The 16,769-nt window shown below is 52.9% G+C and overlaps 1 protein-coding gene across 2 annotated transcripts in view; it reads left to right on the top strand.

Moving 5' to 3' along the window:
• VSX2 (visual system homeobox 2) overlaps positions 1-11,598 on the top strand; it is a 23,462-nt gene extending 11,864 nt beyond the window's left edge. Inside the window, exons 4-5 of one of the 2 annotated variants that reach the window (XM_037738547.1) lie at positions 8,417-8,597; positions 9,381-11,598. In XM_037738547.1, coding sequence (XP_037594475.1) covers positions 8,417-8,597; positions 9,381-9,763 — 564 coding nt within the window. In that variant the 3' untranslated portion in view covers positions 9,764-11,598. The remainder of the gene's footprint in view (positions 1-8,416; positions 8,598-9,380) is intronic. The other variant, XM_017528678.2, reaches the window with a different exon arrangement.
• Positions 11,599-16,769: the final 5,171 nt, after the last annotated feature.

Raw genomic sequence — 16,769 nt, 5'->3', positions numbered from 1 at the left:
CGTCTCTACTAAAATACAAAAAATCAGCTGGGCATGGTGGCACGTGCCTGTAATCCCAGCGACTCAGGAGGCTGAGGCAGGAGAATTGCCTGAACCCAGGAGGTGGAGGTTGCGGTGAGCCGAGATCGCGCCATTGCACTCCGGCCTGGGCAACAAGAGCGAAACTCCGTCTCAAAAAACAAAAAACAAAAAACACCCATGGGGGCCTCCCCTACACCCAGCAATTCTAATTTAATTGGTTTAAAATCAAACATCTGCAGCCCGCCACAGTGACTCACGGCTATAATCCTGGCACTTTGGGAGGCCAAGGCAAATGGATCTCTTGAGGTCAGGATTTCGAGACCAGCCTGACCAACAGGGTGAAACCCTGTCTCTACTAAAAATACAGAATTAGCTGGGCGTGGTGGTGGTGCACACCTGTAATCCCAGCTACTTGGGAAGCTGGGACACGAGAATAGCTTGAACCAGGGAGTCAGAGGATGCAGTGAGCCAAAATGGTGCTATTGCACTCCAGCCTGGGCAACAAGAGCAAAGCTCCGTCTCAAAAAAAAAAAATTCAAATATCTTGACGTTGGCATCTGTATGCTTTTCAATCTCTCTAGGTGATTTTGTGTGCAGTGAATGTAAACACACGGGGTTGGAGGCTTGGGAGAGGGGTGTTTCTGTAACATGAGAGGAAGAGAGTGGCGTTTTGGCTGGCAGGGCGGGGTGAGGAAAGAAATGGCTTGTTCGTGCTTGGGCGGGAGGCTGCCTGGAAATGTGGTCGGAGCTGCCCCCTAGTGGACAACAAAGGCTGCAGCAAGACTCAGCTTCTCTGAGCCTTAGGCTGGGCTGCGCACAGCGCGCTGAAATAAAACCATGGCTGAAGCACTGAGTGGATGCAGAGTGTGAAGCCCCCTTAAGTCACGCCAGAGATGAGCCCAAATTCATCAGCTTCCAGCCAGAGGGGAAGAGACTGGGTGAATGTGATGGATGCTCACCCAGAGCATGGCCAACAGAGCCAGGCCTGATGGCATGTGGCAAGATTGCCGAGCAGGGCCTGGGGGGGGAGGAAGGAGACCAGAATGTGCAAAGGGCATCTGACATGCACAGTGCCTCCTTAGGAGGGCGATCCTGGAAGGACTGCAGAGGTCTCCAGGGAGACGATTGAGGGATGGAGCCCTGGGCATGTTGTCTGGTGGAGATGCCAGGGTGGGAGCTTGCAGGACAGGAGCTATGTGATGATGCAGAGACAAGAGGAGGCGTGGGGCAGGGCCTCGGCTGTTCCTGCTGATTGCCCATGTAGAGAAAGAGCTAATAGGGTTGCCTGGCATGCTAGCTGTGCCTTTGTATCCGCTTGGCAAGAAGTCCTTCCCGGGGCCCAGTCTACCCTTGGAGGCACAGGGACACTCTGTGCCTGCTGTGGAGGCAGCCGCCAGACAGCTGTGGACAGCCACAGACTTTCCACGACCCGGGCTTTCTGATGGCTGCTGGGGTATCACTGCTGATACCTCTGAGGGGAAATGTATCAACCCAGGCTCGGCTGGGTGCGGTGGCCCGCGCCTGTAATCCCAGCACTTTGGGAGGCCGAGGAGGGTGGATCACCTTGAGATCAGGAGTTTGAGACCAGCCTGGCCAATATGGTGAAACCCTGTCTCTACTGAAAATACAAAAATGAGCTGGACATGGTGACGCATGCCTGTAATCCCAGCTACTTAGGAGGCTGAGGCAGGAGAATCGCTTGAACCTAGGAGGTGGAGGTTGCAGTGAGCCAGGATGGCACCATTGCCCCCCAGTCCGGGTAACAAAGTCAGACTCTGTCTCAAAAAAAAAAAAAGAAAAGAAAAGAAAAGAAAAGAAACCCAGGCTCATTCCCAAACTGAAAGGCTTTCCCTACTCAGCTTGTCCTGGAACTCCAAATCTGGTGGCCCTGGGTGTCACTTTGGGCCCCTTCTCAGGCACTTGGCACCCTGAATGAAGTATAAGGCAGGGCTCTGGTCATCGCTGGCACCTTGATGCAGGGTCTCCCAAAGAGCTTGGGACCAGACTCCCATGTGAGAGGAGCAGTCTCTTCTAGAAAATGGGTGGTCAGGAAAGTGAGCGAGAGAGGGATCAAAGGAATATTGTGGGCCTGTCAGAATGAAGAGTCCAAGCAGAAAAAGGAGCCTAAATGGTGAGAAGAAATGTCAAAGGTGGGAGATAAAATGATGTGGTTTTATGTGAAAGGTGTCCTAGAGCATTTCCTGCAAAGCAAAGCTCATTACACACCTGACCACAGAATTCATCAAGCATCAGGCCGGAGTGTTTTAGCTCTTACTATGTGCCAGGCATTTCCCACACACGGTTTAATTTTCACCAGAAACCTGAAAAGAGGTGGTGTCGCAGGGCAGGTAAGGAATGGGAAGCTCAAAAAAGTTAAGAAATGCACTTGGGGGCCGGGCGCAGTGGCTCACGCCTGTAATCCCAGCACTTTGGGAGGCCAAGGCAGGTGGATTACCTGAAGTTAGGAGTTCGATACCAGCCTGACCAATATGGTGAAACCCCGTCTCAAAAAAAAACAAAAAGAAAGAAAGAAAGAAATGCATTTGGTTGGGCGTGGCAGCTCACACCTGTAATCCCAGCACTTTGGGAGGCTGAGGTGGGTGGATCGCCTGAGGTCAGGAGTTGGAGACCAGCCTGACCAACATGGAGAAACCCCATCTCTACTGAAAATACAAAATTAGCCGGGTGTGGTGGCGCATGTCTGTAATCCCAGCTACTTGGGAGACTGAGGCAGGAGAATCGATTAAACCCAGGAGGTGGAGGTTGCCAAGGTCACGGTGAGCAAGGTTGCACCACTGCACTCCAGCCTGGGCAATGAGAGTGAAGCTTTGTCTTAAAAAAAGAAAGAAAGAAAAGAAATGCATTCATAGCCACAAAGGCACCTAGAGGCAGAGCAGAAATCTCCAGCCTAGGGCTTCTAGCTGCTGTGCCACAGCTGACTCACAGGGAGTATGGGCGCTGCGTGGATATTCTCCTGCACTGGAGCCTTTAGGGCTTGGAATATATTTAAAATGTGGCAAGAGGCCGGGCGCAGGGGCTCACACCTGTCTCAGCACTTTGGGAGGCTGAGGCGGGCAGATCACCTGAGGTCAGGAGTTCAAGACCAGCCTGGCCAACATGGTAAAACTCTGTCTCTACTATAAATACAAATAATTGGCTGGGCGTGGTGGCTAGGGAGGCTGAGACAGGAGAATCGCTTGAACTCAGGAGGCGGAGATTGCAGTGAGCCGAGATCACGCCAGTGCACTCCAGCCTGGGCAATAAGAGTGAAACTCTCAAAAAGAAAGAAAGAGAGAGAAGGAAGGAAAGAAGGAAGGAAGGAGAAAGAAAGAAAGTAGGAAAGAAGGAAAGAAAAAGAAAGAAAGAGAAAGAAAAGAAAGAGAAAGAAAGAAAGAGAGAAAGAGAGAAAGAAAGAAAGGAAAGAAAGAAGAAAGAAAAGGAAGGAAGGAAGAAAGAGAAAGAAAGAAAGAAAAGAAAAGAAAGAACAGAAGGCAGGAAAGAAATAAAAACAGAAAAGTGTGGGGAGAGTTTCGGAGCATCTGTTTAGCTCTCCAGATGCCTAAAGGGGAAGCTAGAGGCTGTCTGTGTGGAATATTACAGCCGAAGGTTGGCTCTATCTTCCCCTCGTCCTGGATTGTGGTTATTACTGTCAGTCCAGCCTTGAAGGGCATGTGAGGAAGGCCAGAGGGCCAGGTAAGACCACTGATTAACTTCTGGGCAGATTCCCGTTGTTTTCAGTGCCTCTACCGAAAACACACTTCTTGGGCCCTTCTGTATGACAAGCACTGATTTTAGGCACTCACTTATTTCATGTAAATGAGTTTTTGTTTGTTCCTTCAAACAACCCCGAAAAGTTGATATTGTTATTTTTTATTTGAAGAGACTGAGACTGAGAGAAGTCAAGTTACTTGCCTAAAGTCACACAGCAATTTTTCAGAGCTGGGAATTCCCAGTCAGGACTGGCTGGCCTCAATGCTTCCTGTAAATTTTTAAGTTCTGTATACAGGCCAGCGGCTTCCTGGAAAGGAATGGAAAGAGACACATACGGAGCGGTTAGGGTTAATTCTAATTCCTTGTCCACTTCCCTCCAAGGCACCATTGCCACAGCTTCCCTGCCAACTGTCCTAGAAATTGTTTTGGCCGTCCAGGTTTCCTCCATAAATTGGAGTAGCATCTGGTCTTCACAGAGAGCCAGGCATTCCAGGAGCCCATAACTGAGGGTCTGGATGACTTCTGGTTTGAGCGACCAGCTGGCACCGGCTCCCCTGGGAGAGTGTCTGTGGGCAAAGTCTGATCTGTGCAGAATCAGCCAGATATTCATTTGCCCAAATTAGGAGACCCAGGAAAATGGTTCTGTTTACAAGCCCCAGAGATGATCTGAATCCCGAGTCTGCACCCCCTTCTTTAGTACCCTAAAAATGCTGTTTCCCTCTGGAAAGCTGCCCCATCTCAAGCACGGGTATTCCTGGAACTCCTGGGGAAGCCAGGGCAATGCACCAGGTATCCACGCTGGGTGGGCGGGTGGGCGGGGGCACCACTGTCTTTGTATATTCCACAGTGCCTTTTCCAGAATCCCTAAGTCCCAGCTACTTACTTGGCTCACTGCAATCTCTACCTCCTGAGTTCAAGTGATTTCTCCTGAAAACGGAACTCTCTTTTATAAATTTAGCATCAGAACTTAGTGATGGCAAAAACCAGACCAGACCTTGCAGAATATCTTTATCGTTCTTAGTGTAAACATGTACATACATGCTTTGCTGCAGAAATCGAAGCTGCTGGGTTTGACCATGAGGTGCTGCTGCAGGACAGTGTGTTGCTGTGGTTTATGCATCCCATCTTTTGTCTTAAATCCCAAACATTCTCCAATCTGGCTGCACAGATACCAGTCAAAGGGTTGTGGCCTTGTTTTATTAGGGTGGTGCAAAAGTCATTGCGGTTTTTGCCATCGAAAGTCATTACTTTCGACAGGGTATGGTGGCTTACCTGTAACCGCAGCACTTTGGGAGGCCAAGGCCGGTGGATCACCTGAGGTCAGAAGTTCAAGACCAGCCTGACCAACAAGGTGAAACCCTGTCTGTACTACAAATACAAAAATTAGTCGGGTGTGGTGGCAGGTGCCTATGGTTCTAGCTACTCAGGAGGTTGAGACAGGAGAATTATTTGAACCAGGGAGGTGGAAGATGCAGTGAGCTGAGATTGCGCCATTGCACTCCAGCCGGGGCCACGGAGTGAGACTCTGTCTCAAAAAATAATACTAATAATTACTTTCAATGGCAAAAATCCCAATGACTGTTTTGCACCAACCTAATAGAATGTACTGTATCCAAGCAGGACAGACTGTCTGCTGACCAGGAAGCAGGTGGCTTCTTATAGTCATGAAGCAAACCTCCCCAGTTCTCTGTGGCCACACTTGGTGTCTGGAATTCCATCACCAGGGGATTCATTCTTTGCCGTCTTCTCTGAGACGTGGATAAAACCTGGAGTCATCCTTCATTTGTTTGTTTTTGGTTTTGAGACAGAGGCTTGCTCTGTTGCACAGGCTGGAGTGCAGGGGCGTGATCTCTGCTCACTGCAACCCTCACCTCCCAGGTTTAAGCGATTCTCCTGCCTCAGGCTCCCAAGTAGCTGGGATTACAGGTGTGCACCACCACGGCCGGCTATTTTTTGTATTTTTAGTAGCGACAAGGTTTCACTATGTTGGCCAGGCTGGTCTCGAACTCCTGACCTCAGATGATCCACCTGTCTTGGCCTCGCAAAGTGCTGGGATTACAGGCGTGGGCCACCGCGTCCGGCCGGGAGTCATACTTTTATTAGTCGTTTTAGATTTTTCCTCTGTGGGAGAAAGCAGCTTGCAGCAAGCGGGTATGCTAAGGGGAGGGCGATGGGGCAGGATTGAGGCCCCACACAAACCGCAGGCCCCGGGTAGGACAGCTAGTCCGGCACGCATCCTGCAGCACAGGCCTGCTGCGCTGGGGAGATCTACACACGGCGTGGAGCCAGGCCGGGACGCAGGCCCGAGTTAGCCTTGCTCCCGTCTCCCTTCAGGGCACGGAGGACGGCCATCTAGCGGCCTTCGGATTACACAAACCCTTTCCTTGGCCGGAGGTCTCCCAGGGCGGTAGGGTCCGGACAAGGCAGAGGCCTTGCACCTGTGCTTCCCAGCCCCCCAGTTCTGAGCGGGAACTGCAGGTGCCAAACCCGGTGGCGGCAAAAGTGCGCCCACACGGAGACGGCGCCACCCGGGGCGGGAGATGCCCGGAGCATCTGAGGCCGTGTCGCTTTCAGTTGTTTACAGCCTCCCAGGTATTTATAAATGAAGAAAGGCCAGAGTTACACGCGTTTGGGTCAACTTAAAGGTGCGCGTGCCCAGGGCGGTGCTCTGTGATCTCCTTGGGGGATGCCAAGAGGGCGGGCGGGAGCGCCCCCTGCCGGGGATGGCCGGCCGCGCTCCGCCACAGACTCCTGGCCGCCGGGAGCTCACCCCGCCACCTGGCGGCGATGGCGGGAACCGCAGGAGCGCGCGGACCCCGAGCCCCGCCGGCCCCAGCCCGGGCGGGCTCCCCAGGCAGCAAAGGGTTAAGCTGTCAGCAGTGCGATGTTAAACAGGTGTCAAAGGCGCCCCATATATCTGCAGATTGAAATCAAATTCTTTGCCGTATAAAAAGATAAATTACCCAGGCGCTGCCGCGCGTCCCACTCATCACGCCAGCGCCAGACGGCAAGCAATTTTTTTTTTTAATGTGCTAACGACCTAATCAAGCAATCAAGTCGGAGGAGATTGCAGCGTGACCCGGGCAGCCATCTGCCGCCGAGCCCGCATGCATTTCCGCGCCGCGCCGGGCGGGGGCCGCGAGGGGCTGCCGGGGGGAAGGGGGAAAATCCTAAACAAATTAACACCCAATTTTCCCCGTCTAATTAGTTAAATGAGAAGAGTTGGGGTCCCTGGGGGAGCGGGGGCGGCTCGCGGCGAGGCGAGCGCTGCCTCCCCAGCATTAATTAGTGCGGGTCAATGCCGCGGCTCCCGGGAGAGCAGCCGCTTTAATTTCCCGTGATATTTCAGTGCCTGAGGCCCATCGATTCAAACTGAAATTAACTTATTTTTCAATCAGCCCAGGGCTGCCCCTGGGGGTGACTCTTCTTTTGCCGCCTCCTGAATAGAGCTGGAGCAATTTTTCATTAAAAGCTGATACCTCGGCCGCAGGGGAGGGGGCCCGGAGGGAAGGGCGGGGCCGGCCCAGACTCGGGCAAGGAAATCGGGAGGAAATGAATAGATTTCCGGAGCCCGCCTAGGGCCTCCCCTCCCTTGCCCTCCCCCACTTCCCTGGGGCGACTCGCTGTCCCCGGGGTCTGAGGCTTAAGTGCTGTGAGGGGCGAGAAGGGACCCGCCAGGCATGGGGCCCACCAGTTCCCCGCGGGCCTCGCATCTCCTAGGGCGACAATGCAAGGAGCTCCTGATTCTGACAGCTGCGGGAAATCTCCGGAAAGCTGCTCTGCGGGGCCAAGAAATCTTCCTTTCCCAATCCTGACGGGGATTCTGGGATCTCTTCCAAGAATGAGCTAGAGCGCTGCGGACACCAAGGCACCCTACTCTCATTCAGACCCTGCATCAATCAGCTTTGGGGCCAGAGACACATTTGCCAGTGCTTCCTCCACCCCCACCCCCTCCCAGGGCCCTCCTCCCATTTCCTCCTCAACCCTGAAGAATGCTGTCTTCTCCCTGGCCCAGGTACCCCAAATACCATTTAGAGTTACGCCCGGAGCTGTGGGGAGCAGGTACCTGGAGGGCACATGGGGCTTGGCACAGCGCAGAGGAGGGAGGCTGACCCAGGCCTTCCCAGGGAGTCTCCCTCCCTAAGTCCCCAGCCTCCCTGATACCTGAGTGAAGTGCCCCTAAGACTGTCCCCTGCCCTTTGTCCCTCACCCCCCACTCACCTGCAGCCTTTCTGGATGGTTCTGGCTCTGGGCTTCTGGCAGAGAGGAAGCCCCGAGCCAGAGACACTGCTAGTCCAGTGCTGGGAAAGGAATTTGTCCCTCTGTAAATCAGAAAAAGATTTGTATGCCGGAGGTGCGAACTCATGCAAGAGAGCCATCAGTGGTGGGGCGGGCTTCTCAGCTGCAAATAGCGGAAGACCTTGGATCCTGCGCACCTGCAACACCCTGTCCAGGAGGCATCCTACCCCATCTCCCTAGAACTACCCATGTTATTCTCATAAGACTCATGTCCTCCTTCTGAATACTCCCTGGCCCTGGAGGAACCCGGGGGCACCATGGAGTGGGCGAGCTTAGGTTAAGGATGCCCTGCTGGAGAAACCTTCACTCCAGGCCCGCAGGGAGTAAGGCCCTTGGGCCCAGCCCCTCTCAGAGTGAGCCTCTGACCTGTTCTGTGCACCTACAGGTCTGGTTCCAGAACCGCAGAGCCAAGTGGAGGAAGCGGGAGAAGTGCTGGGGCCGGAGCAGTGTCATGGCAGAGTACGGGCTCTACGGGGCCATGGTGCGGCACTCCATTCCCCTGCCTGAGTCCATCCTCAAGTCTGCCAAGGATGGCATCATGGACTCCTGTGCCCCGTGGCTACTGGGTAAGAGCCCGCACCCTCCTTGGGGCCCTGCCCCTGCGGTGAGGAGAGCGGGCTCCTTGGAGGAGGGGACAGAGCCTTGGGGCAGGGGACTTGGGCCACAGCAGCCTAGCAGGAGAGAAGCTCTTCAAAGCAAGCCTCCTGGTCTACCCTGGGGGACCGGGGGTGGGGTGGGGGGGGTGGGCATGGGGCCTGGTGTCTGTCACTTGCACTGGGTGACAAGAACTCTCATAATCAACGAGTCCCTATCTGGAGGGTCCCTAACTGTGTATTCTTTTGTCCTGTGAGAAGGGTGTGGCTGTTGCCCTGGAGTCTGTACCCCCTCTCCCCTTGGCCAGAGGTGGGCTTATGGTTGAACAAAACAGCCTCCCTTGGTGGTTGAGAAGACCCCTAGGTCCTTCTGGCTGCCATTCTGCTTTGCGCAAAGGACTTCTGTTCCCCAAATCTCTCTCCTTGCTATCTTCCCCTCCTGCTGTCTTCCCTACCGCCCTCTGGGCCTATATTTGAGAACAGCACAAGCTTCTCTTGGGGTTCTAAGATCTGGAATCCCACGGGGGAAGGACAGGGGAGTATGTGCTGTGGCCTGGAAGGGACAGAACAGGCCACCCGGGCCCAGGTGCCCAGGGCTTTGGCAGGGGGAAGTCCCCCACAGGCCTGGTGATCCCATCTCCCCATTCCCTGCCCCTGGCCCTGGCCCAGCCCTGGGACTCGTGTGACTGTGGTGTGGGAGGTAAGGCTTTCTGCTCGTCCTTAATTCTGGCCTCTCTCTATCTTTGCCGTTTTCAGTTCAAGATGGCTTTCCCAGGCGCTTTTCTAAACCCGAATACCAACAATTCTTTTTAGGGATGCACAAAAAGTCGCTGGAGGCAGCAGCCGAGTCGGGGAGGAAGCCCGAGGGGGAACGCCAGGCCCTGCCCAAGCTCGACAAGATGGAGCAGGAGGAGCGGGGCGCCGACGCTCAGGCGGCCATCTCCCAGGAGGAACTGAGGGAGAACAGCATTGCAGCGCTCCGGGCCAAAGCTCAGGAGCACAGCACCAAAGTGCTGGGGACTGTGTCTGGGCCGGACAGCCTGGCCCGGAGTACCGAGAAGCCAGAGGAGGAGGAGGCCATGGATGAAGACAGGCCGGCGGAGAGGCTCAGTCCACCGCAGCTGGAGGACATGGCTTAGGTCAAGGGGTGTTCAGATGCCGGAGCCCCAAGACTCTGCTCTCCTCGGGGCCTGTGGTGCTGGGAGGTACTCTCTGAGGCAAGACCCAGGCCTGGCCTCTGCCATCCTCTTTGCCCCCACAGGCCCTCCATCACCCCTGGTGGCTGCAGGCACAGCTGAGTTCTGACTCTGGACCATGCTGAGACATCCCTGATCTAGTCTTGACCTCTCCAGCATCCCAGCCTCAGACGCCTTCTTGCTGCCCACAACATCCCCTCAAGCCCCTTTTCTCTCAATCCCTTTGCAACGATCACTGGTTCTGGCCACCCTTTGCTCTCTGTTCTCTTGCTTTAAAGAGCCCTCCTTCCCAGCTCTACATCCTTTGTGGATTCTGCTCTGCCCATGCCTAAAGCCCATTGCTGCAAATGCATCGTGCGTTGCCTGCCACAGCTGTGATGCAGACGGAGGACTGGAACTGCAGCTCCAGCATTCTGAGCACCCCAGTCCTCAGCAAAAGTCTTCTCCTCACTCAGCCTGTTCCTCCCTGCAGACCTGGCTGGGCCTGGGCTTCCGAAGTGTGAAGACACCACCCTGCAGGCCCAGGCAGACACAGCCTTTCCCCCACCCATCAGTGGAGTACAGATGGCAGGCTACACTTGGGAAGTCAAGTCTCAGCCTGGGCCCCTCAGCCACCCTTGGTCTCATGCCTTGCCATGGTTACCCTCAGGAACCCACCCTCTCCATGCCCAGCCTGTCCCACTGGCTCCTCCCAGCCTAGGCAACTACATGGCATGCGGCAATATTCGCTGCATGCCATGAGTCCATGTCCTATGCCTCACAAATACTGCAGCTCACTGCACTGTTCAGGAATCTAAACCCTCTACCCTGAGTCCTCAGGCCCCTGGGCCTGTGTTCTGAAGCATCTTGACTCTCCTGACAGGCTGCCTGTGACCTTGACTTGCTGTGAAGTCACCCTTCCCCTCACAGCTCCTTGCAAACTGTTAGTTTGCATGTGCTCTGCCTTGAACAACCCAATCTAGCTGGTAAACGACATCTAGGAAGCCACAGGCCTGGCCTCCACTGAGAAGCCAAGCCTGGAGTAGGCCTGGGACTATGCATATGCATTAAGGGCCTGGTAGAGAAACCTTCACTCCAGGCAGACAGGGAGCTAAGGGCCTAGGGCTGAGCACCTCTCAGAGCAAGCTTTTACCCTGTTCAGAAGGATGGGAGAAAGGATGGAAGGAAAGCAAGGTAGAAGGCCAGGTATAAGCCCATGCAAAGCTGTAGGTTCACACGCCTTCATGCCAGGGTATGCCAGGAGGCACGTCCACTAGACTAAAACACAGTAACTGTGATGGAATAAAGAGCTGGGACTTCTCTCTGCCGGTGGATGGGTAGACCTGTTGGTGCCGCGACCTCTCTGGCCTGGCCTTTTCCATTCGCATGAGCACTGGGAGCACATAGCCCTGTTGACTCGCCCGATCCAGACTCCCAGGCCAAGCTCCCGACCCTATCCACCCCACCGCCATCCCACCCACATTTGCAGGGAATACCTCGTTAGAGAAAGGCCCGAGACAGTGCATTGCAACTTTAATTCCATATCAAAAGTTGATTTCTCCTTCATTCCATTTATGGAACTTCCCTCCCTGGTTCTTCTTGTCTTTGTCCCTGTTCGTTTGAAGTGTTAGACTGTAGCCCCTGGTGTGTAAATAATGTACATAGAGTGAGAAGAAAGAAACTTGATATTGAGGTGTTTGAAATATGGAACTGTAATAACTCCTAGGTATTCGAAACTTGTGATTTCTGTGCCATTTTCTGTAAAGATACAAGTAAGAATAAAATTGACATAAAAATAGCAGGGGAGGAATTCAGGAGTCCATCGTGGGTGGAGAATGGTCTGTGTTCTGTGTGTTTGGGTTGCATAAAAGTAAATCTACGGCCGGGTGCAGAGGCTCACGCTTGTAATGCCAGCACTTTGGGAGGCCGAGGGGGGCAGATCACTTGAGGCCAGGAGTTCGAGACCAGCCTGGCCAAATGGCAAAACCCTGTGTTTACTAAAAATTAGCCAGGCGTAGTGGCATACATCTGTAATCCCAGCTACTCAGGAGGCTAAGGCAGGAGGATCCCTTGAACCTGGGAGGTGGAGGTCACAGTGAGCTGAGATCACGCCACTGCACTCCAACCCGGGCAACAGAGCAAGACCCTGTCTCAAAAAGAAAAAAAAAGTAAATCTACAAGTTGATTTTAGGTCAAACTGACTGGGCTCCTTTTTCAAAATGACTCTAATTGTAAAGGTACAAGTGGCCTACGTCTCTCCACTGAGCTGACACCACCCTTCAATGACGTCAGTCACTGTGACATGGGATCTGCTTCCAAGATTGACACAACTTATATGTCCCAACTATTCATAATTCTTACCTCCGACTCCCTCCTGCACCCCACACACTAGTCTGCATTTGCCTTTCTCCTTGGTACGACTTACTGATAACCCTGTTTCCTCCCCTACTCTGTGGAAGCCCACAGCCCACCTTGGCCCCTAAGAGGACTCCCCTCCTTTTGTGCACAACTATGCTCTTCCACGTCTTACCCTCCACCTAAATAGCAGCAAACAAAAAAGGTAATGGTCTCTGAAACTGCAAGACAGACAGATTATGCTAAATCCTTATCAAAGGGAAGGAGACTCAACGAGAGAAACAGCTGGAGGAAGACCACATGAAATTGTCTATAGACAGCTGTGACCCACAGACTTGATGATGTGCTGGAATTACAAGATGAGAGAGGGGTGAGCAGATGAGAGAGGTTGTATTTGAGCTTTGGGCTCAAAGAATCTCATAAGATTGTTTCAAATTGGCTCAGATGTGAACTCCCTTGTGGATGAGGTTTCTGGCAGCCCATCAGTGAAGGAGAATACAGGTTAGCAGTCCTTACACCCTGGATTGGACCCAGATGTGGTCCTCGCAGCCCCAGACCCTGAGGGGCACATGTGAGAAATCTTCAGCACCTGTGTGGGAACGGGAAAGAGCCTTGAGCCTGGCTTCACGTCCTGCCATGTGCAGCTGCTCCCAGGCCTTCCCCCGCACGTCAGTTCCTGCAGGACTCATCCTCGGTCTAGGAATACCCTCCTCTCACCCTGTCCTCCCCCAACCCTCCAGGAAGTAAGCCACCTGTCATCCTTCCAGTCTCCTCCCCTTTGAAACCCTCCTGACCTTCCAGGAAGAGTGTATTTATTTACTGATTTATTTATTTTTGAGACAGGGTCTCGCTCTGTTGCTCAGGCTGGAGTGCAGTGGCGTGATCATGACTCATTGCAGCCTCGAGCTCTCAGATCAAGCCGTTCTCCCACCTCAGCCTCCTGAGCAGCTGGGACTACAGGTGAGTATCACACTGGCTAATTTTTAGTAGAGATGAGGTCTCACTATGTTGCCCAGGTTGGTCCTGAACTCCTGGGTTTAAGCAATCCTCCCACTTCGGCCTCCCAAAATGCTGGGACTACAGGAGTGAGCCACTGCGCCTAGCCAGGAATAGTTTATAACCGCTGTTCTCTGATAGCATTTGGGACGTTCCTGATTATGGCATTTTACACATTGTGTTGCAATTTTTTTAAATCAACTCTATCTTTCCCATAAGACAGATTTCTTCAAGGGTAGGCCTATATCTTATTCATCTTTTATCCCAGGACCCATCAAAGGGCCTGACCCTCAGTCCACTGTTGAATGCATGGATGAATGTTCTGCCTGTAATTCATCATGTATTCAATAATCTAAAAATAACGATGGAGCATCTAATATGTATCAGGCAGCGGGGCACGGCACTGAGGATATAGTAGCAGGCAAAGCAGTCCCAAATTCCCTGTTCTTTCTTTTTTCTTTTGAGACAGAGTCTTGCTCTGTCGCCCAGGCTGGAGTGCAGTGGCACAATCTCGGCTCACTGCAACCTCCGCCTCCCAGGCTCAAGCAATTCTCCTACCTCAGCCTCCTGAGTAGCTGGAATTACAGGTGTATGCTACCACATCTGGCTAAATTTTTATATTTTTCGTAGAGATGGGGCTCAAACTCCTGACCTCAAGTGATCCACCTGCCTCAGCCTCCCAAAGTGCTGGGATTAGAGGCATGAGCCACCACGCCTGACCCCAAGTACCCTGTTCTCATGCAACTTAACAGTCTGGAGGGAAAGACAAATAGAATGTATAGAACCATACAAATAAAATATGAAGTTGCAAATGTCCTGTGAACTTGGAGGCACGCTATAAGAAACTGTGAAAGCATCTAACGGGGTGACTTGACCATCTGTGGGCCTTGGGCCAGGGTGTTTACCCTCTGAGCCCCTCTCTCTGTGTTCTAAAATGAAATGGTAGCATCTGCTCTGCCTGTCGTGGCGTAGAGTTGTGAGGTAGAAGTGAGGACCTGGGGAAAGGCACTGTACAGCACAAAGGGAAGGCAGCGGGGATGCCGGGAGCATCCTTGGCAGCTGCCCACCCTCAGGTAGGCCTAGGGGACCTTGGACGATCACTCCAGGGGATCTGCCTGGAGAAGCAGCAGCTCTCTGCACAAGGAAATGCAAATAGGCTTACAAGTAATCGATGAGGGGAGAGGCTGGACAGGAAAGAAAGGCCTGGACGGCCAAGCCCAACTGAGGCAGAACAAAGAGAGGTCCTGCTAGGTGCTGACTGCACCCTCGGAGTGTCGTCTTGCCTCCGACCCTGACACCCGGTTCCTGGAAGGGAGATTTTATTCCAGGCTCTGCAGGGCTAACAGGCTGCCGAGAGATGGCGGCATGCACCAAGAAGAGCAGCAGAGAGCTACAGGGGCAGGAGGTGCTGGTTCATGAGGGCTGTGGGAGCTGCTGAGCAGGCCTGGCAGAAATTGATGAGGAAGAGTCTGGCCAGGAGGTAGGAGAGTGACAAGCAGGGCTGGTGACAGCAGGGGAGTTCCTGAGGCCAGTCCTGTGGCCTGGAGAGAGCAGCTGCTGCAAGAAAGCGGGACGGTATCTAAGGGATTGCTGGGACCTGGTCCCAGCCTCCTGCTGGCCCTCCAGCCTCCTGTGTCTCTGCACCCAACAGCTCCCTGGGGCCTTGGAGTCTTTCTCCTACTGCAGTGACTTCCCTGCCTCTCTTCAGAGTGTAGAGCTGCAGGCAGCCTGGCCCATCAATTCCAACAGAGGTACCATACTAAAGTCAGATGTCAATAAGAGGCAACACTGGGTGAGGGGGTGTCTTAGTCTGTTTTGTGTGGCGATAACAGAATACTACGGACTGAGTAATTTATAAAGAAAAGATGTTTCAGGTAACAGAGGCTTGGGTAAAAAAAAAAAAAGAAAAAAAGAAAAACTAAACAAAAGAGAGACTGGCATGGTGGCTCACACTGGTAATCCCAGCACTTTGGGAGGCTGAGGTGGGTGCATCACTTGTGGCCAGGAGTTCGAGACCAAACTGGCCAACATGGTGAAACCCTGTTTCTAGGAAAAACACCAAATTAGCTGGGTGTGGTGGTATGGTCCTAGCTACTCGGGAGGCTGAGGCACAAGGCTTGAGCTTGGGAGGTGGAAGTTGCTGTGAGCCAAGATTGCACCATTGCACTCCAGCCCCAGCAATAGAGCCATACCCAATCTCAAAAGAAAAGAAAAGAAAAATTTATTTCTTAACAGTTCTGGAGGCTGGGAAGTCCAAGGTCAAGGGACTACATCTGGTGAGGATCTTCTTGCTGCGTCATAACATGGTGGGAGGTAGAAGGGCACAAAAGCATGTGTTAGAGAACAAGCGGGGGCTGACTTTGCTTTTACAACAGGCCCACGACCGTGATAACTTTAATCCATTCTCCCTTATAACCTAATCAGCTATTAGGCCCCACCTCCCAACACTGTGGCATTGGGGGTTGTGTTTCCAACACATGAACTTGGAGGAACACATTCAAACCACAGCATGGGTTATGAGGTCTCTGTACTATGGACCTGGGAACTCTGTAATTTTCACAATTTTTTTGTAAATCTAAAATTGTAAAAATAAAGCTTGCTTTTAGGGTGGGTGTGGTGGTTCACACCTGTAATCCCAACACTTTGGGAGGCTAAAGCAGGTGAATCATTTGAGGTCAGGAGTTCAAGACCAGCTTGAGCAACATGGCAAAACCGTCTCTACTAAAAATACAAAAATTAGCTGGGCATGGTGGTGGGCACGTATAATTACAGTTACTCAGGAGGCTGAAGGTGGGAGAATCCCTTGAACCCAGGAGGTGAAGGTTGCAGTGAGCCAAGATGGCACCACAGCATTCCAGCCTGGGTGATGGAGTGAGGCTCTGTCTCAAAAAAAAAAAAAAAAAAAAAAAAAAAGTTATATTTTAAAACAAACTAGTTGGTTTCTAGAGAAAAGCAGCAGAGGGCTTCTTTGGGTTGGAACAAGTACCGGGGCTGCCCCTCTCCCTGTGTCTGACCCCCAGGGCTCCATTTGCCAAGTGTCCCAGTTGGTCCCCTAGGCCCTGAAGTCCTGGGGAACTAAGGACTTCCCTCTGGGGAACCGAGCTGGGGTCAAGGGCCCCTGGCCCCAGCTGGCCCTGTCTCCTGGAGCTTCCCATCTCCCATTTCTTCTTTAGGTCTCCCTGTTGTCCCCACCTCCTGACTGGCTGTTCAACTCAGGCAGCAATGAAGTCAGGGACATCTGTGCTTAGTCACAGCTGAGCAGGCCCAGCAGTGATCTGCTCCATTAATTCCTCACTCCAGATCAATCCCTCCCAATGCTATTTTCATTGATTGTTGGCCTCCTCCTTCCCCCACTCCTCACCTCTTAGCCAAAGACCCCTCCCATTTATCTCCATGGCTCTGGCTCCTCAAGAGGCAGAGCCAGGCTGTGGACCTCAGGGAGTCTCTGTCAGAGGAAGGAGTCAAAAAATGAGGAGGTAGCATTCTGTTCAGCTGCAGAATTGCTTGAGCTGCTCACCAGGCTGATATTCACTCACCCTTTTTGTGATGACTGAGGCCAGAGAAAAGGTGGTTGACCAGGCGGACCATGGTGGGCTTGGAGGTGAGAGGGAAGAGGAGG

Source organism: Cebus imitator, unplaced genomic scaffold (genome assembly GCF_001604975.1).
Source record: "Cebus imitator isolate Cc_AM_T3 unplaced genomic scaffold, Cebus_imitator-1.0 Scaffold54, whole genome shotgun sequence".
Lineage (NCBI taxonomy): Eukaryota > Metazoa > Chordata > Mammalia > Primates > Cebidae > Cebus > Cebus imitator.
Note: the sequence above shows the minus strand (reverse complement) of the source record. Positions and strands in the feature narration are given on the sequence as shown.